Raw genomic sequence first — 20,224 nt, forward strand, 5'->3', positions numbered from 1 at the left:
GACAGGAGGGTCATTCTTGGATAGTCAATGTGGCGGGCCATGAAGGAGTAGAAATGGACCCTTGTTTGCTGGTTAAACGGGCGTTTGTTCTTGGCTAGTGTGGTTAAATGTAGTTCAGTGGAACTGGTGCATGGACGCGTTAGCTGATCATAAAAGGGTTCTTTATACACACACTGGACAATAGAAGTGTCACCTCTACTGAACCAATACTTTGGGGGAGATAAATGACTTGTGGAATGATGTGCTCATGGTATCATTTTAATAACATCAAATTTCACGAAAAGGCCAACAATACAATTCCATGGTACGGCGGTTTTTTACTCAATAGCCACATTATAAGTAGACCAGGCATTATAACTTTGATTACTCTGATTCAGGGGTTGACACTTCTATTGTCCAGTGTATGTATAATGGCGTGGACGTGTAATTCTTAGAAAAAGTTACATAGCTGTATGTTTATGTGCAGTCTCCTTAAATGCTGATTAACATTTCATGTAAGTGAATGGGACCTGGAATTATTTTTTATCTTGTTAAGGGTCTTTTGTTGAGAAAAATCAAACAATACTGTAGCATTCCTGTAACTCTCTCTCTCTCTCTCTCTCTCGCCATTTCATGTTTCCCTTTTAAAATATAAAGTATAAGATTTGGAGTTGATGTTATACAGTAAGGTGTTCATAAACGTTCACCAAGTATATGTTTATCCTTTAATTTTTTCTCAAGTCAACAAAAAAATATGCTTCCTTTATATTTCCACTGAGCTACTAAAAGCTAATATAAGTTAAAGGGATAACAAGTTAATTCACAGGGAATTCAAAATTCCTCAATAAATACATTGTAAACAACACACAGAAATATAATAAATTCTATTTTACCATAAAGACGGCAGTTTTAGCAATTATTCTGAAATCTGTGCTTGTCATAGGACCACGTGGACCTTCATAGAGAGCTACCCTGGCTAGATTATTACAAAAAAAAATCGTTTGACTTACTTTGCACGTGGGAACGGATTCAAGAACTATTGGAAATTATGAGTAAATAGTCGTAATTGCGATAACCGCCGTTTTGGTGCTAAACTAAAATTTATCATACTTCTATGTGTTGTTTACTTTGTTTTTATGGCAGAAATTTGAACCTCACATGAAAGAGTTATCCCTTTTAAACAACAGGGATAAACAAACCCATTTTATGACGTTGGGTACAAACAAAATAGCAAACATAAAATTTTAGATGACCTCTGTCAAGCGTAGGTCAGCAGATTTGGTGACGACCCATTTTACCGGCTACCTGTACATTAAACCCTGTCACTGGCCATTAGCTGGTTCACGCAATATTAATAATAATTTCGTGACGGTGCTGTCGTGTCCGATACGATGTAAGATGATCTTGTGGCTTGTTATGATATGAATGATACACAGAAGCACTGTGTAACAGTCATTCTCCGAACGGTTAATTACACCACTCACGATGGGGGACTAAAGTCGACTCCTTGATTGTTCCGAAAATGGTATGGCAACATGTATGTGGTAGACGGGCATGGCGCCGCCATATACAATGTTGCCGCACTGGAGTAAGTTCTCTACTTCTTGTTTATTTATCTAATCATTTTTTAAAATAATTATTCAATTTATGTATTTGGTTGTTTGCCAAATGATCATTTCATTAATTAAGTTTTTGTCAATTGGTTAATTAATCAGTGTCATTTTCTTATAAATTGCTTGATTGGTTGACTGTTTTTATTTGTTTAATTTATTTATTTATTATATTTATTTATAGAACATGGTCATTAATTTGTTATAGCTGTTTTAAGATATTCTCTTCTGTATATAAGTAACGTTTCTTTTTAGCATTTCAAAATCGTCTATTATGGGAATTAATAGAAAAGAATCATAAACTCATTGACGTAAAGTAGGGTGCAGACTCTTGTTCCCTCTCCTATGGGTCTATTCCCACAACTTTAGATCGATCTATCACCGCGGGGACTCTCACCAGACTACCGTCAGATAATCCCCCTTAAGTGTCCGTCCCCGCCCACTACAAGCCGTAAGGGGCAATTAACTTTCGTGTCCGCTCGGCTGACAGCTATTCACGTTAACCCCCAGGGAGTTAGGTCGATCCAAAGTAGGTCGATCTAATCTATGGAAATGGGGTGTAAGATTCAAAAGATCCTAAGATTTTTGCTTGCTTTCCAATCTCTCTTCCATATGTAATACAGGAAATCTTTGGAAAAACAAGTATCGAAGACGATCACCATCATTTCAATTATATGATAACATCTTTATTTTCATTCGTGTGGGAAGATTAATGTAACACAGTATCACTAAATTATCCATTAATTTGTTTATAACTTTTAAGTTTAAGTTTTATTTATTAAAATGAATGAATAGGTTCAATTAATAAAAAGATAGATGTAAACAAAGCCATGGACAAACATAAAGGAAATCGCTCTCTTTAAGGGAAACATGGCTAGATGAATAGATTCATTGGTGGCTATGAAAACAAGAGATATCTGGTCTACTGTAATGATTATAAAGAGAGCATTCACCTCTCTCTGGTCAGATAGGTGCAAGAGTGTGACAGGAGCCCGTGACGAGCTGCGTCAGGTAACAGCGTGTTTGATGTTGTCAAGCACTGGTGTGACATTGTAGGATTTTTTTCCAAACAAACACATTAATAGCAAAAAAAAAAAAAAAAAAAAAAAAAAAAAAAAAAAAAAAAAACAGTAGGGGCCACTCCCATAACCCTATCTAAAATGCCATTAGTTAAAGCGTGCCTGAAGGTCAATTACCCCCCCCCCCAAGTAGCTTCAGTGGGCGTGACAGACATTTAAGGCGCTTAAACTGAATGCAATTTAGCGAGAATCCTCTCAGAGTTAGATCGACCCTGTTAGTGTAATGAGATTATGGGAACCCGGTCTTAGTCTTTCAGTAATTATATTAGAATACATTCATCTTTGCTTAATTATCTCATACAAATGTGTATTACATTTAACGCCCCCAACTGCACAAATGACAGATGTCATGCAGATGGCTAGTTGCTGTCAAAATATGCATATGATGGAAGGGGCATTGGCACATTCTCTCCCACAAGGCCATTCTCGGGCATGCGCACTGTGTAACCGTTATGGAGGATAACATGTACATGTATGTCCTGCTCTCTGTAGATAATGCAAATGATTGAACAATGGCACTTACGCTCCATTCTATACAATTATGCCATTTGCGAAAAAAAAAAAACAGAGATTCAGATGCTCATATTTTGCGTAACTATGTTTGCGTAGTTTTGACTGCCTCATATATTCGTTTTATACTATATAACCTCTTTCTCCCTATTTTTCATTATTTTTATTTTTTGTAATAATGTAGTAATAAAGAGACGGGCGTTACTGATAGTTGGCAAATTAAATAGCTGACAAATTCGTTTATTGTAATTTAATATTTAGCAGATATAGAATTATGCATTTTCAGATGCTTTTTTCCTCAATAAATAAATGCAGAAAAATACTAATCGCTTCTTTTGTCTGTGTAAAAGAGTTCCCTCACGCACCAAAGTCGATCTTTGGGTGTAAATCATGGTTAAAATAGTACCATTATGTTTTAAAATGAAAACTAACACCTAATAATTTCGGAAGATGTGTTGGGTCAGACCAGGATGACATTAATCTCTGTGGCTTGTACCCTTTCACAAATAATTTAAAAGCTATTTCTTCTTGGAATGCGCCTTGCTAAAAGTTAAACGACCGCATTAAGACAACGGAGACAAATCATCGGCCTGTTAAGCACTGTCCTCCCTCCCCGCCTTGTTAATGGGGCCATCAAAAGCAGCAGAGATACCGATTATATAAACATAATAATGATAGCCGCGCTTCATGGTCGTCTTAGGGCAATGGGACCTTCGCGATCTCGACCCAAATGATTTTTGCAAAGCGGCGCTGATAACATATATGTGCATAAAACACTTACTGCACACTGTGCAATTGTGCGAAGCAAAGAAAGAGCTGTTGTGCCCTTCCAACCATCATCTACATGTATATTTACACGATTTTAAGGTGCAATCAATAATTCTGCCTAAATGTTCTTAGAGAGCATTCTCAACAAATTTGATCCGCGGACTAACTAGCTAGTCTGCGTATGAAATATGGCGCGTACTTGACAATGGATTCCCGCCTCCGTCGGCAGATCACTTGTTGTCCTTAGTTGTCGCACGGTGAAAGAAAATATGTGGAATGTCTTCCTCAGCTACACCATAAAGAGACCAGTTGTCATCAACTCCAATATATTCAAATGTGATTTTACTTGCAAGAGCTTTTGTACTCTAGGGTACTGAAACCACTGAAGTTTAGACTCCTCTCTCGTTACGAAGTAGTTTTAGCAGACATATTTTGAAAATTTAATTCTGCGTTCCACTTTTCTTCATTTGTCATCCGTGTAGCTGTATGATTTTTTTAAAAGAAAAGAAAGGAAATATCCTTTCTGGAATCTTCCTCCGAAATCAAATTTTCCTACAGAAAAAAAAAAAAATTCTACTCACTAATTGATCTGCCCCTTCACTTGGATTAGGTGTTACATACCATTAACCGCGTGGTAATGTAAAAAAAAGACCCGCCAAATTGCAATAACACGTGTGAGAACGGCAACATCAAGCTAGCCAACCAGTTTAAGTACCTCAGGTTGGTACACATCTGTCCACATGCCCAACCTGTTATGCGAGTTAATCCCGGGATAATGAAACTGGAAATTCGAGATATACAGCATACGGCATGAGCGACCTAAACCCGTACGATGTTCAACCTAGAGAGTGAAATAGTCCCACTGCAAAATCTGCATTATAAAATCTGTTTCACATGTGTCTCAAAGTTTTCATGGCACTTTAAAATCAATAATACTCTGATACTCACAAGGTCCGCTAGCGGTCTGTTACAAAAGTTTCGTACCATTTAAAAATCTGCCATATTTGATCCGCGGATCTGTTAGTTCGCTGTTCTGAATGCTCTCTGTGATTAGTTATTTTATAGTTCCTTACAAGACAGCGCAACTCAACAGCTTTCAAGTACTACCTGGTAGGATGTTAACTGCTTGACGCGAATATAATTTTATATACAGTTTATTTTCTGGAATGAAGCTAAATGCTCATAAAACACAGCGCATTCCCTATTTTGCGTATACCTTATAAGGAGATTCCTCCCCCTTTCTCCACATATTTCTCCTTATTAAGAAAAGTCAAATAAAACATGTATGTATTTTAAAGAGAAGCATGTTTATTCAGCATATTTTTTTCAAATTTAGAGATCATAATTTCAGTGTGCCGAACTGCATCGTGCTTGCTTCCATGTGTACCGCGTCACATTGTCATTACCTGCCGATAGATGTCACTGTAATGAAAGAAACATCTGCATAAGAATATGTACTAAGAAAAGTTCGATATATTTGCTCTTTTATGCGAACAGAAATTATAAGTGACATGTTAATTAGTTTGAAAATAAGTTTAGTTTGCACCAAATATATTCACGAAAACCTTTGTAAACTTGACAATGAAAAATTGACACACAAGTTATAGTTTCAGTTTTTTTTCATACATCATATGGAGTTTGGTGCTCCAGTAAAGAATTGCAAAAATGTCTACTTACGTATGTCCCGTTTAATATTTGCCGTAACCAGCGTTGTATCCGTATCCGGCATCATAGCCGTATCCGGCGTTGTAGCCGTATCCAGCATCATAACGGTCACCATAGCCATAGCCGGCATCATAACCATAACCAGCACCATAACCGTCACCAACAACGGTACGCTGGACGGCGTATCCTCTCACTGGGACTGGGACGACATTCTTAACGGTTCTGTAGCCGCGGACTGGGACAACATTGACAGTTGGGACCTGGACGGTTCTGTAGCCGTGGACTTTTCTGTAGTTAACAGTTGGAACCTAAAAGGGAAACATAGCTCAAATTTTAATTGTCTGTTCTAAACACAAAATGTCTACAGCTGCGATTATCTCTTCTTTAGTAGATATAATTGTTTTTTTTTAAATTAATTTGTGGTCAACAATCCCTCTATGAAATTTCCATCCGTTTATAAACAATATTTTTCCAAAAGTACAGATATTGCGCTTAAAAAAAAACAACAATTGGTGATTTTGGTTATAAAAAGTGCCTGTTGGCCTATATTGCCCTGGATGTTTAATTATTTATGTTATGTGGTACTTCCCTTAGTAAACTTTTCATTGTTTCGAGAAAACAATATATTACTGTGAACTTACTCGGTTAACAACAACCTTGTTGTGGTAGGTGGTAACTGGCTTCACGTGGGTCCTAACCTTTGGGTAGACGGCGGAGGCGACGGCCACGAGGGCAACGAGAGCGATGAGAACCTTCATGTTGGCGAGGTAGAAGTGCTGGAGTCGTCAGAGATGAGAACTGATTTTGACAGAGAATCTGCGGGCTTTTATACAACTCACCGGGACTGATGAAATTCCTTGACCACACAGGTCCGATTGTCCGTTACCCTGGATTGGTGTCCAGGTAATAGCGTATAGCATGCCATGCAATTAGCTAAAATAGTTTTGAACGTGCTTGCTGAATTTACCCTGCGCCAAAAGGGCACGTGGCGCATATTTAATTAAAAGCGCGTTTTAATGAGACCCGCTGCTCTATGTGGACGTCAGTGTATCGGGAATATATCTCCACGTTGAACTGTTAGTTGCATCAGAGTTAAATTATTAAATATCTCATTCCACATCTAAATACTACTATCCCCCCCTCTCTTTTCTAACACACCTCATGACTTATGGGTTAGTGTTTAATTATACTTCTTTGCTCGAACTTGTAACATCTCTAAAATTTCTCTGTTATATTTATTTTTGTTTAACCCACATGCACTAGTATCTTATATTCACAGTAGAACTTACACTAAATATTTCGTTTTTCAGTCGCCATTCTTGCGAACTCAACTTTTTATTGAGACCTTGACATGTTCTGTTTTCGTACACAGGACATTTAACTTAAAAAAAAAAGAAATTACATAAAACCAGGCATTCATGGTGTCTTTGATTTCTATCAAAAGATGCATATAATGCACAAAAAATATTGGCGACTAATTCATTATAAATGTGCCACAGGGCAATAGCGACAATAGGTCTCGTCTCGCTAGCACCCCGGTAATTTTTCTCTATTTGTTTTTTTTTTTAGTTTTGATTTTATCAGTGGCAGTTTTAGCAAGTTAGAGGGAGAAAATAAGTTTTTATTATTCTGCCAAAATAAAGTTCCTTTCTTATGCCTTTTTAAAATCCTTTTGATGTGATTCATTTACCATTCACGACATACTAGTCGACTATCTTTGCAACTGAATTTGCGTCATAACCTGAGGAATTTGGCAACGGTTCTCAGTCTAAGGGACCACCGTAAAAAGACGATAATTGTTCTAGATTAAAGGCTATTCTTTTATTCTCTCTTCCACCCACCAGAAGGTAAATAGCCAAAATAAAAAAGATTTGATGTAATCTCTCCTAGCATGCGAAACAGATATTCTTGATACTTGTCGCACGTAAACGTAGCATTACGTTTACAGATTGATCTGTAAAATGGGCCACATGACGACCTTAATTTGAAACATAAAACCGTCTGTGGTCGCCAATGAGCCCATATACACCTGACACTTCACAGAATTGGGGAATCGTTATCAAGAAAGGGAAAAACATGAAAAAAAAATTAATAAAGACAATAATAAAAATTAAAGATAAAATAAAGAACGAGCATCTCATACTGATACGGTGGGGCGCTGGCACACCATAGGGAATGTGTCATTGTAGCTTTACCAAACTCAATAAAAACAGCCCAATTAAATTGCTTAAACAACACCAAAATGCACAGCGAAACAAAGGGCCTTTTTGTTGTTGATAGACTTAAACGCACTTTTATCACTACATCAGTTACAGCCCGAAATTTTCGTAAATGATAATGAAAATTTTATTTGGCCATTACGCCGTAGTTGCAAGTTAGGTAGCGTCACCCAGGCGGGGAGTAATTTGATGACCTTCAATGAACTTGTGATAGGATTCAAACAGGTGTTTTTCTATTTAATTACTTGTGGCATGATATGTTTACTAACTTTAATTAACATTTCGCCGGAGCGTGCGCGGTCAACATCCCCATTCCGATAAATATATACGGGTTGGAAATGAACGCCAAATAAAATTCCTCATTCAAACAAATAAAAATGGTCTTATAAGGCATGTTGAAGAATAGTTCTGTGCGTTTTCAATTTCCAAAGTGGCCACTTGTATCAAGTGTGGTATTTTGAAAGGCAATCGCTGGCATTTGTTGAACTCTAATGTCATCAAATATGGTGCGGCACGCACTGTACTACGCAATTGGTAATAGGTAAATGAGAGAGAGAGAGAGAGAGAGAGAGAGAGATCAGAATCAGAAATAAGGAGGTGCAAAAGAGAAGGAAAGAAAAAAGAGAGAGGGGGAAGTTACATAGAGAGGGGGAGAGGGGGTCAGAAGTGGAAAAAAGGGGGAAGAGAAAAGAGAGAGAGAGAGAGAGAGAGAGAGAGGATATGGTAAAGAAAATAGACGGAAGGAACTAAATAAGGGGAATGAAGGGAGATGGAGGAAGAAAGGGTATAGAGAAAAGGGTATAGATGGAAGGAGGTAAAGAGGGTAAGAGCTATGATCATAAGAGGGAAAGAGAGAGATGATCATAAGATATGATCCGAAATTACAGACGTGGGTGAGGTGCCGTCAAAATCAACAGTTTTTTGAAATATTTCATAATAGGATTTGCGAGGCCCTGATATACCCATTAAAGCCACATAAATGAAATAAAAAAAAATCATGATGATACCAGGGAATTGCGATAAAAGGGTTAAATTACACTTAATCCCGACCGCGTAGCATGATGTATCTCATTGAAAACCAATAAGTCAAAAAGCAGTGATGAAGACATCCAAATTATCCAGTTGATGCGGCTTAATCAGGTAGAAAGTTGTATATAAAAACCGCCGAATTTTCACTCAAAATCAGTTCTCATCTCTGACGACTCCAGCACGCCGACATGAAGGTTCTCATCGCTCTAGTTGCTCTCGTGGCCGTGGCCTACGCCTCTTATCCAAAGGTATCCACACACGTGAAACCTTTCACCACCTACAAGAAGAAAGTCGTTGTGAACAAGGTGAGTTCAAACATATGTTTTCTTTTTCATACAATAGCACATACCATTATTGGTTTCAAGGACAATGCACTTGGGGGAAGTAAAAATAAAGAAAGAAAGAAGTCGCAAGACTGATAAAATAGTATCTATAGCCTATATTTGATTAATTCTAGCTGACCGACTGAGGTAATTAATGACACCTAAGGACCATTTCCAAGAAATATTTGCATCGATCTAATACCCTGGAGAGTCTCACTAAATTGCTGTCAACTTGGCCGGCTTCAATGTCTGTCACGCGTAGTAAAACTGTTAGGGGGTAATTATCTTTACCCCTTGCTGATTCGGTAGGCGTGACAAACATTTAAGCCGGTTAGTTGATAACAATTTAGTGACACTCCCCAGGGTGTTAGATCGATCCAGATGGATCGGTCTATGTGTGGGAACCCAGTCCTAGTCAAAGTCCTCTGCCACACCCCGTAAGCAGCCTCGTCTAGGCCCATTTCCAAGACTTCTTTGTTTTATTTGACAAATTTCACCTTATTTGGTTACAAAATGTTGCTCCCTTTCTTGATGTTCAAACTCTGAGTTACAAGTGCTAGATGTCCTGAATTTGGTCCAATTTTTTATCATCAGTTTGATGCAAAAGAATCACTCTCATCTGTGGAACTCTTCATCGCTCTTGATTTGTTTGTCATATTAAATGTAATAAAAAATTTGAGTAGAGTAGGAATAAAATATACGTACCATGTACAACATCGCTAAATAGGGAAAATCTGGTGGGATCTTTTACGACCCTAGCACTTTTTTATTTCTACTAAGATAACAATTAATGATACCAAACATGGGAAGATATCTCCTGAAAACCGATAAAATATGTAACAATATCCTGAAATTTCATGAAAAAATAATGAATAATAATAATAATTTGAAAAAAAAATCAGATATGCGTCTGGATATGGTTAAGAATTAAAATCTATTTCTTTTGAATTATTTCAGTTTTGCAAAGAAAAAAAATCAATGAATCAGCTTTGTTATATTCACCAATTAAGATTATTTCCAATATGTTTTAAAACTTAGCGCTCTTTGGCTTTTTACGTAGTTAAGGAATGCCATCTGCAGCCCTTTCTCAAAACAGAAATGTCCTGTTTCGTTGTTGTGGCGCAATTTCTAGCCTTGTGGAAAATCGTTTATAAAGAAAACGAAAGAAACCATGTCTCTCTGATTAATTTTCAAAGACATTTTTATCAACTGAAAAGGTATAATTTGAATCTAAAGCAATTTTCATATAGGGCAGATGGTTGGGATTAACACTAGTATTTCGTTTTCAGGTTCCTACTGTTCACTACAAAAAGGTCCACGGCTACAGAACCGTCAAGGTCCCAACTGTCAATGTTGTCCCAGTCCACGGCTACAGAACCGTTCAGAATGTCGTCCAAGTCCCCGTGAGAGGATACACTGTCCAGCGTACCGTTGTTGGTACCGGTTATGGAGGTTATGGCAGTGGTTATGGCGGCTATGGCGATGGTGGATACGGCTACGGCCAGGGAGGCTACGGTGGTTACGGAGGCTACAGTAGCGGAGGCTACAGCAGCGGAGGCTATGCTGGCGGAAGCTACGGTAGCCATGGTGGCTACGGTAGCTCAGGTGGCTACGGTGGCTACGGTAGCAGCTACGGCAAGAAACATTAAACTGCTATAAGGTATTTGAATTTGGTGATTAAATTGACTAAACAATTATAAAGCTCTAAAATTCCATTGACAAAGTCTAAATTACAAGTACACTAGCCAAATATTTTTTAAAAATTAATATTAATAAGTAATAATAATAACAATAATAATAATAATAATCAGCTCCGAATACTTATTATATACATACACATGTTAACGTGGATGTTTCTTTGTTTCTATTGCAGTGCCATCTATCGCCAGGCTATGACACTGACGAGATTCAGTTGAAGGCCAATACGGTGTAACGCAGTGAAAATTTTGTCTCGAAAATTTTCAAAATGATGAATAAACAGTCATGTGCTGTGAATACTGGCATTCTTGGTGTTACTTTTTACTATTTATTTTTACACTTACTCGCTTTTTTTATTCATTTCACGGAATGCAAAAGTATTTCCCCTAATAAAGCAAAGGAATGGCCTCACTATTGATAAATCAAGAGTGTAATAAATATGGTTTCAAGTGACACTGTCAAATTTAACATAGTTGAAACGTGGCATTGACAGAAAAAAGATGAAATCCTCTCCGTTGCATTTGACATTACACTAACAATCTAAAATATCTAATGGATTTTAACGAGGATTTGTATTATATCTTTTCGTAATTTCGAAAAAAAGCAAAAATAAAAACGACTCACTATTTTGTTTAATGCACGTTACCTTTCAACAAACACGCGATCGTACTGGTCTTCAAAGTTTTTCATAGATGCCTACATTATGAAAATTTAATTTGTGACATGATGGAATTAGAAATATTTCATTTGAAGTGATTTTGTTTTCTTAATTGAATTTAGAGAAATTTAATATTCAATCTTAACGTAATTTTAAAAAATATATATATATATAAAATTAAATTAAAAGGAATCACTATCTCCAGACTTTTTTTATTGGAGGTAAACTATTTCAAAATTAAGCTGTTAAATGAAGAAAAATTACTTTATTCTTCGTATCACTATTTTCTTTAATGCACGCTGCTTTTCAACATTTCCTGAGTACATACGTTTTAGGAATTTAATCAGTGACAACCTGGAATCAGAAATATCACATTCGGTGTGATTTTTTCTTTCTTCGGTTTAAAAATGGCGACGTGGGGAAATATGCACTAAGACTTGCAAATGTGTTCCGTGAAATAGTTTTTGTTCAAGTGTCTCTTGCATAATGGTAATAACATTGGCTCGTCCCCAATGTAACTATCATCCTACGCAGTTCGATCCAACTCCGCGTGGTCACTGGACTCTCGCTGAATGCAATCAGATTGACATTTAAACACGTCTCATCCTGGCTTCGAGCAGAATACAGAGAAGCTGGTGATTATACAGGAGGAAGCGAGTTCATCTGTCAATGACAGCTCCAAATGTGATAGTTGTGTCATTAATACAGCATCAAATGCGATAGTTGCGATATGCTTACAGCTCTAATTGCGATAGTTGTGATATGAACACGACGCTCTTTGGCATAAACAAAGTTTCAATAAAATAGTACTCCTACGGAATAAAGTCACACTTTCTAAACAAACTGAGGACTCGCAACATGTCATTCGGTGCAAGGAACGCTCTTCATTTTTGACTGACAAAAGATCTTGATAGAAAAGTTCCTGGTGATTCTATCAAGCAAATAAGAACCTTTTTGAATTCCACAGTGCCCCGGACTCGATAATATAAGTATGATTTTGCTAGTGTTGCCCCTAATTGAAAATGTTTGTATCAAGCATAACCAGCATTATTTCCTTTCCTTAGACTAATTTTTGGTCAACTCATGCGAAAATTTTTGTCTGAAATTTTGGGTTAAAATTCTCGTCTTAAACACGAGAAGGTGGCATCTATAAATCTGGTCAATGTGAGTCGCCTCACCATCAAGTTGGCTTTCGGTATTGTCATTTATAATCACTGTCAGCGTCTGTCTTTGCTGCCCCCCCCCCCCCCCCCCACCCCGTTTTCTTCTCTAGACAATGCGTACATAGGCAACCGATTTCAAAGTATTTAGCTCATGGCCTTTATCAGCAATAGTGTGTGGCAGACAGACATGTCAAAAATAAAACAAGGGAGGCAGAGGAGAATAACTTCTTCAAAAGAAACATATACAGCTAGGTTTGTCCTTTGTTTGACCAAGCGCTTTGCCTAATTTGATACCGAGATGGTAATTTAGATTGCCGGAATGTTAATGTAGATGGGTTCACGCACACTAAGACACGTGTGAGAACTCATAAACCAATTGTAGGCAGTCGTTAAGAAACAACGCTCATTCAAGTCTAATTTGAATGTACCGTTGATGTTTCGCATAAATGATTACTAGAATGCTTATACGGGGACAGAATGCACGATTAACAGGTTTAGCTCGAGGCTAGTTACAATAGTAACAGTGAGAAAGTGGTATTTATCGTACATACATGTAGCTTTAAAAATATTTTGACATTTTAGTAATATCTATTTCACCTGAGATATGGCTATTGTTTTTGCGTTTATATGTTCCATGTTGAACTTCGCCACGTCTACGATTATTTCAAATAGCCATTTGTCTTCAAAATAAAATCTTCATAAGAAACTAAACTCAATAATGGGAAGGGAAAAATCACAATACAGTGGTTAAAATTTTAATAATACATTTAAGAGATATTTAGAAAATGGAATGAAAAATATACAAATCTTTGAGGATTGACAAAGGGGAAAAAGTAGATATAGGCCCTAATATGTAGAAATGTCACATTTTTTTTTTTTTTTTGTTGTAATTGGACAGAGAGAGAGAGATTTCTGAATACTTATTTTTGATATAATGAATAGCAATTCAAATGAATTAGAACATCATGTCTTATGATGTATTGATTTGCAGCGTCCTGAAAATAGAATGAGGACCTTGGAGAAATTATTTTAGGAAGATTGAGTCAATGCCATTTGTGGTATCGTGTAATGTTTTGAAGATGATAGATGGAGTTTGACACTTTTGCACTTGTATAGAATTGTGATAAATGTTTACTTCAAAGAGGAATTGCCTGCCGTTTTTTTGTTCAAGTTAATTGGTTATTTAGAATGTATACACACAGTCATGGTTTACAGAAATGCAAATACTACTAATTGTGAAAGGGCCCACGCATGTTTGCGCTTGTGTATTTGCATGTATGTAGAATATACCGAATTTTTATTCTATGGTGGTCTGATAAGTATATAAATCGGCCTTGGTGAGGCCTACAGTGCTGTTTATAAAATAAAGAAGCAAATAGTTCACCTGTCGATTATACATTTGATTCTTTCTTTGCTTTTCATTTTAGAAATATCCCTGACTCTAACTGATTTTATTTCATTTGAAAATAATAGTCAAAAAATGTGTATGTATGTGTGTGTGAGAGAGAGAGAGAGAGAGAGAGAGAGAGAGAGAGAAAGAGAGAGAGAAGAGAGAGAGATGTGTGTGAGAAGGCGAGAGAGACACAGAGACATTCAGAAAGAGAGAGGAGGACTTGAATATCATTTGCATTCAAAACCTTGCACGTCAACTCTGCCAGGGATGTGCCGTTGGTACCATTGCTCGTAACTGTGACCAAATGGGTGTCATGTTCATCATCATTAAATCATACTGCATAAGAACACACCCTTAATCCTCTTACATTTAAATTAGGGAAAACCATGTATAAAAGACCCGCAGATTCTTAGGCAAAATCAGTTCTCATCTCTGACGACTCCAGCACCTCTACCTCGCCAACATGAAGGTTCTCATCGCTCTCGTTGCTCTCGTGGCCGTCGCCTCCGCCGTCTACCCAAAGGTTGCCACCCACGTCAAGCCTTTCACCACCTACAAGAACAAAGTTGTTGTGGACAAGGTGAGTGTATAACCCTGGTGGAAATAGGTTTCCGTTGGAGGGGGAGGGGGGTTAACCAATAATCAAAGTCTAAGACAATATTAATAGAGCATAAAGTATAGGTGGCGGTAATTCTGCTGAAAAACGTTGTAATGAAAAAAAATCGGTTTTTTCTTTTTTGTCGTTTTTAAATTTTTTATATATATTTAATATTTTGATTGCAATTGGGAGGAAACAATTAACGACATAATTGCAAAATTAGGTATAGTAATTATAATTCAGCCTCATATATAAATCTGATACATACTCCAGTGGTAAGCTTCCAACTATTAACAGCTAGCAAGGATTGAATATTTACGGGATGAAATCTATCGATATTCCCCCCTTTCAGGTCCCAACTGTTAACTACAGAAAGGTCCACGGCTACAGAACCGTCAAGGTCCCAACTGTCAATGTTGTCCCAGTTCACGGCTACAGAACTGTTGAGAACGTCGTCCCAGTCCCAGTGAGAGGATACGCCGTCCAGCGTACCGTTGTTGGTGCTGGTTATGGTGCTGGTTATGGTTATGATGCCGGCTATGGCTATGATGCTGGATATGGCTACAACGCCGGATACGGCTATGGTGCCGGATATGGTACCGGATACGGATACAACGCTGGTTACGGCAAATATTAAACTCAATCTGGTATGTTGAAAAATATTTTGTTACTGTTCCCAGTCTCAGAAAAATAAAATAAACTAGATAAATGAAGGAATAAATAATTAGATATATAAAATATTACGTTCACATTCTTTCTTTACAACCCATCCAAAACTCGAAACTATAGTAGATTCACCAGAACATTCCCCATTCTTTTTAAAGTAGATGTTTACCGTGATAAATGAACGAATTGCTCTAATGTTTTTTTTTTTCTTTTTTCTTTGCAGATGTAATCAACAAGCTCATCTCAGTAATACGCAACGAAAGCGCCTTCGCCATTTCACATAATTTTTTTGATATTTCTGTTCATCACTTCTTTGAAGCAATAAATATGAACTTGCTCAACACATTATCATTCTCGACTTATCATTTTCTTGATATCTCTTACTTGATGGACAAAATATGATTTAGTTTTAAAAAGTTTAATAAGATCTAGGAAGTATTGACTTACATTTTAAATTTATCAAATATAATCTAATTTAATTCAATTATTACTATTATTTTTTTTGCGCAGTAAACGATCTCCCGTGTGATAACAACTACTAGTAGTTCATCACTGATGTACATTGTTGATAATATGGTCATAGCTGGCTAGTAAATATGACATGTAATAACAGTAGTCAACCAAGCGCTGCTATTAGGCATGGGGACATATGCCACTCATGACCCAGTTTCCATATATGTATAATTGGTCCCACCCACTTCTTTGATAACCCCGCCTCCTTTGCCGATGACAGAAATATATATCTTGCCGTATCAAAATTACTCATTTACATTTGAAATGGCTAATAATTATTTGGGACTTGCTTTTTAATGAAGACAGCGTAGTCGTTCCGCCAAGTACACAAACTGTAAGACATTAAGCCTCATGTTGAAATAATTTTATGCAGTTCTTGTACACAGAGTTATAGATTTATAACTGATGCAATGGCCATATAGCTTGGTGGAGGATTTCGATTTCTGGTCCCCTCTTCAAATTAGGATTTTGACTAGCTAAATCATAGTTCTAAATCGTACAAAATGGCACCGCTTGCGATCTAAAATACCAAAAAGTTTCCCCACGCCAAGTGGAAGGGGGGCATCGCATCCGCGGACCGCCCCTTCAAATAATCCTGGATCCGCCCCTGTAGCTATTGGCAATTTCAAAGTACTTGGTATTTATCGACTACAAGCCCGAAATTAAAATATGAAGATAAAATTTGAAGAACACAATATTTCGTTTGCTTTAAGACTAGCAAACAAAAGAGATGAACACGAATTAACGCGAGGTGCATTTGTGGCATCTAAATTATGAGCAAAGAATAATCATATGTAAGCGGCCATAGACAAAATTCATTAAGATAGAAGGATGTAATATATTCAGCATAATCCAGTAAGAAAAGGGAAATTTTCACAACAACAAAACTAACTTGTCATGCACGCCTTTCTGCAAATTTTATGTTCTTTTTTAAGGACAAATCTATCAAATTTAATAAATGAATTATTTAAAGCTGTTAATCAATTCTTCTTCATAATATGATTCATTCCCATTTTACACATTGAAAACGGCCCATTCTTCAAAGTTTTATTTTTTTTGTGTGTACAGGGTGTAGATTATAGCACAAACATTTTCCTTAATTACACACATTTAAATATATTGATCTGCTCACGGCTTTGCCTCTCTTGCAGTTTTCGGATGACTTTTAACAAAATATTTTCTACCGGTAGGTAGACAGATAAGTAGATAATTTATTCCAACGTGAGCAGAAAGTACAAAGTATTTTCACAAGCTCAGAATATACATAATGTATATACAATCAGTGTAACAAAAATAAATTCATAATTATACTCAAGTTGGTCGAGGCAATATGGCCTTAATATATGTTAATAAAAAGATAACATAATGTTAGCATTAGGAAAATAAACAATTTACAGCATATCAAATGATACACATCGTGCATAGGCCTGCCTCTCCAAGGATTTTTCTACCGAGCTAAAATCTAACGCAGGATATTCCTTGCGTATAGAGCTTGCCACGGGACAAAAACACAAAACATGTTCTACTGTTTGGATTTCACCGGTACCACAGATCCACTTCCGATCCTCTAAGATACATGCTTGCTTGTCCCGGCCAGGTTGCTGGCAAATGGTGTCATTGACACGTTGACGTGCGAGTTTGGTGGACGGGTGAGGCGGAGAGACTGTCCTCTGTTTGCCCTAGCTATTGATTACGCAACGATTTCTTCTTAACAGCGCAACGAGACTGCGCACGCTATCACGTGACCCTTTGAATGTAGATCTCGTCTCACAAACGCAATCTGCGTGCTTCAGTCGATTCTTAATGTCAAGCGGTATTTGTTCCCTAATGACAATTCATAAAGAATATGACATTCATTAAATGACAAAAGAATTTATTCATTGTCCCTTGGGATGGGTTTTAATGGCGACGAGTAACTGTCTTGAAATTGATTGATACAAATTGGCGAAATTCCGAGAGAGATATGGCACTGAATATAAAAAAACGGTATGAAAAAAAAATAATAATAATGCATTTTAGATATATTATAAATATTTTTCAATAATAAGTGATAAGAAGATTTAACGCCATCTAAACCCTAATCATATCAGCATATTTTGCAACATATTTCTACTGGGTGGGGGCGTTTATAATACACATTGCTGGTGAGATATATTATTGTTCTATACTAAGTATTTTCAGACATAAATTAGCTCGATTAAATAATGTACTTTTTTCAAATTAATTATTACTTTGTTTATAGTCCTAGTTTTGATGATATATCTAAACAAAACTAGCACTGTGCATCTCTATCAGTCACCTTTAATTGATAAAAACAGTGACAAAGCTGCAATATGTTTTAAAAAATAAAAAGCTTTCGCTGATTTCCAATGTTTTACTTTTTTCTCTTTATTACCAAGTTATTTCTACATTTTCGTCTTAAACAAAACAATATAAAGAAAGGTTTAGGAAATGTGACATTTTTATAACTCTCCACTTTGTCTACTTTCCGTTGATTAAATACATGTACAATGGTCTCGGCCAAAGCGACAAGGAACTTACACTGTAAGGGTCGGTTTTTTCCCTCTTAATTTTGGACCTAAGTGATACAGTTTGCTTCATTTGATGGAAAGACTAATCAGTATTTAAAATAATTTGAAAAATCAAGGCCCCTTAAATCCTACCCTTCCAACCACTATTCTCTGAGCACAGGTGCGCTAGTAGGCTGTTACAAAATAAGTGCATCGCATGCTTTAATTTGGATACCCCTGATATATGAGAGTACCCCACCCCAACTCCCATTTCATCTCCGTGCTCCATTGCCGTTATATAAACCATAATTATGGATTGGCATGAGGAGCGTCATCATTTTCCCATGCATAAAATCAATATAACCAAACGTGCCAGCAAGTCGTTAATTTCAGCAGCGTCCTTGAAGCGTGAAGGTGTGGGTATAAAAGGATGCGACTGCCAGTGGAATAGCAGTTCGCATTTTGACGACTCCAAAGGACGACTTCTCCAGCCGACATGAAGGTTCTCATCGCTCTCGTTGCCCTCGTGGCCGTTGCCTCCGCCGTCTACCCAAGGGTTAGGTCCCACGTGAAGCCAGTTACCACCTACCACAACAAGGTCGTTGTGAACCGCGTAAGTCCATCTCTTTGCTTCTTATGTATCTATCCACGGTAAAAATGTGAAAACTTAGTCGGTCTTGAAAATTTTGTTGGAAGAAGATTCTTCACCGATACAGTTATTTTTTTTTTCATTTTCGAAATTGTGTCTAATTTGAAAATGGGCCTCTCGATTATTTTGAAAAGTTTGTCGCTTATATATTCGTGTCGGATTCATTCATTTTAAAATATTGATAATTTTTAATGACGAAATTTTCAAGTTTTTGCTGTATTTCTATATTGCAACCACATTCTTTTCAAAGAAATCGTTTGGTAATTTTACACGAAAAGAAAATAATAAAGAGCTGTACAAAAGACGAACAGCAAAAGCATAAAATTTGTTCATTTTCATCGGTGTTGTTTTTAAAATACGCCAGTTCAAAACTTTGTTCGCTCTTATCGAGGTTTAAGTGAGCACTTATCCAATGGACTAGTCGGAGAATCAAATGATAGGTTTTTAAAGTTTTGTATTATAAATCTTATCTTAATCTTAAGACTAACCAGAATAGAGGACTAACTAGTCCGAGGGTCAAATATGGCTGACCCACTTGAATACTTCCCCACGAGATATCTAATTATTGTCAATTAGCGGCAAGCTTTGGACCGCGGACTAGTTAGCCCACAGTTCTGAATACAGCTTTTCTTTCTCCACCTAAAACGCTAATTTATCTCAATCCGTTTATCCGCCAGGTTCCAACTGTTGACTACAGAAAGGTCCACGGCTACAGAACCGTCCAGGTCCCAACCGTCGACTACGTCCCAGTCCGCGGCTACAGAACCGTCAGCAACGTCGTCTCTGTCCCAACCACAAGATACGCCGTCCGCCGCACCGTCGTTGACGGATATGGCTACGGTGCCGGATATGGCTACCGTGCTGGCTATGATGCCGGATACAACGGATATGGCTACGACAGTTACGGCAAATATTAAGCTGTGATTTGTTGATTGTTTGCTATCTTATGTTGCCTCGCAAATGTCAATAAATGCGAAGTGGCTTTTAAAATTGTAAACAAGTTTGTTGTTTTTTGTAAGAGAGAGAGAGAGAGAGAGAGAGAGGTAGTGAAATATTGAAATGGTGGATGAAATATTTAACTCCCGTCATGCCGAGTGTTCCATTTTAATAGATGTTGTATTCCATTAGCAAAATGAGGATATAGTTCCGAGTGTTAAATTACAACAGAATAACCAAGGCTCAGGGTCATGGCCT

General features: G+C 37.1%; 4 protein-coding genes across 5 annotated transcripts; 3 read left to right on the forward strand and 1 right to left on the reverse strand.

Annotated features, from left to right (window-relative positions):
- Positions 1-1,473: 1,473 nt before the first annotated feature.
- LOC147759887 (uncharacterized) lies at positions 1,474-11,185 on the forward strand. 2 transcript variants are annotated; one of them, XM_086996153.1, is made up of 3 exons: positions 1,474-1,567; positions 10,472-10,842; positions 11,056-11,185. In XM_086996153.1, the coding sequence occupies exons 1-2, from the start codon at positions 1,502-1,504 to the stop codon at positions 10,829-10,831; spliced, it is 426 nt and encodes a 141-aa protein (XP_086852279.1). In that variant the 5' UTR covers positions 1,474-1,501; the 3' UTR covers positions 10,832-10,842; positions 11,056-11,185. The 2 variants fall into 2 exon arrangements, with proteins under 2 accessions (XP_086852279.1, XP_086852278.1); XM_086996152.1 differs by lacking the exon at positions 1,474-1,567 and adding an exon at positions 8,729-9,164.
- LOC106178306 (uncharacterized) lies at positions 5,233-6,439 on the reverse strand. Its single transcript, XM_013561427.2, has 3 exons — positions 6,253-6,439; positions 5,624-5,919; positions 5,233-5,368 (listed from the first exon to the last, which is right to left on the reverse strand). The coding sequence occupies exons 1-2, from the start codon at positions 6,367-6,369 to the stop codon at positions 5,635-5,637; spliced, it is 402 nt and encodes a 133-aa protein (XP_013416881.1). The 5' UTR covers positions 6,370-6,439; the 3' UTR covers positions 5,233-5,368; positions 5,624-5,634.
- Positions 11,186-14,497: 3,312 nt separating the features above from the next.
- Positions 14,498-15,701, forward strand: LOC106178308 (uncharacterized). The gene is made up of 3 exons (XM_013561430.2): positions 14,498-14,674; positions 15,045-15,339; positions 15,582-15,701. Exons 1-2 carry the CDS (start codon positions 14,558-14,560, stop codon positions 15,327-15,329), a joined length of 402 nt encoding a protein of 133 aa, XP_013416884.2. The 5' UTR covers positions 14,498-14,557; the 3' UTR covers positions 15,330-15,339; positions 15,582-15,701.
- A 3,110-nt stretch (positions 15,702-18,811) lies between these two features.
- Positions 18,812-20,027, forward strand: LOC106178280 (uncharacterized). Its single transcript, XM_013561403.2, has 2 exons — positions 18,812-18,994; positions 19,708-20,027. Exons 1-2 carry the CDS (start codon positions 18,878-18,880, stop codon positions 19,945-19,947), a joined length of 357 nt encoding a protein of 118 aa, XP_013416857.1. The 5' UTR covers positions 18,812-18,877; the 3' UTR covers positions 19,948-20,027.
- The last annotated feature ends 197 nt before the right edge of the window (positions 20,028-20,224 follow it).

The sequence above is a fragment of the Lingula anatina genome, chromosome 9 (genome assembly GCF_051362555.1).
Source record: "Lingula anatina isolate TDL-2025a chromosome 9, LinAna3.0, whole genome shotgun sequence".
Lineage (NCBI taxonomy): Eukaryota > Metazoa > Brachiopoda > Lingulata > Lingulida > Lingulidae > Lingula > Lingula anatina.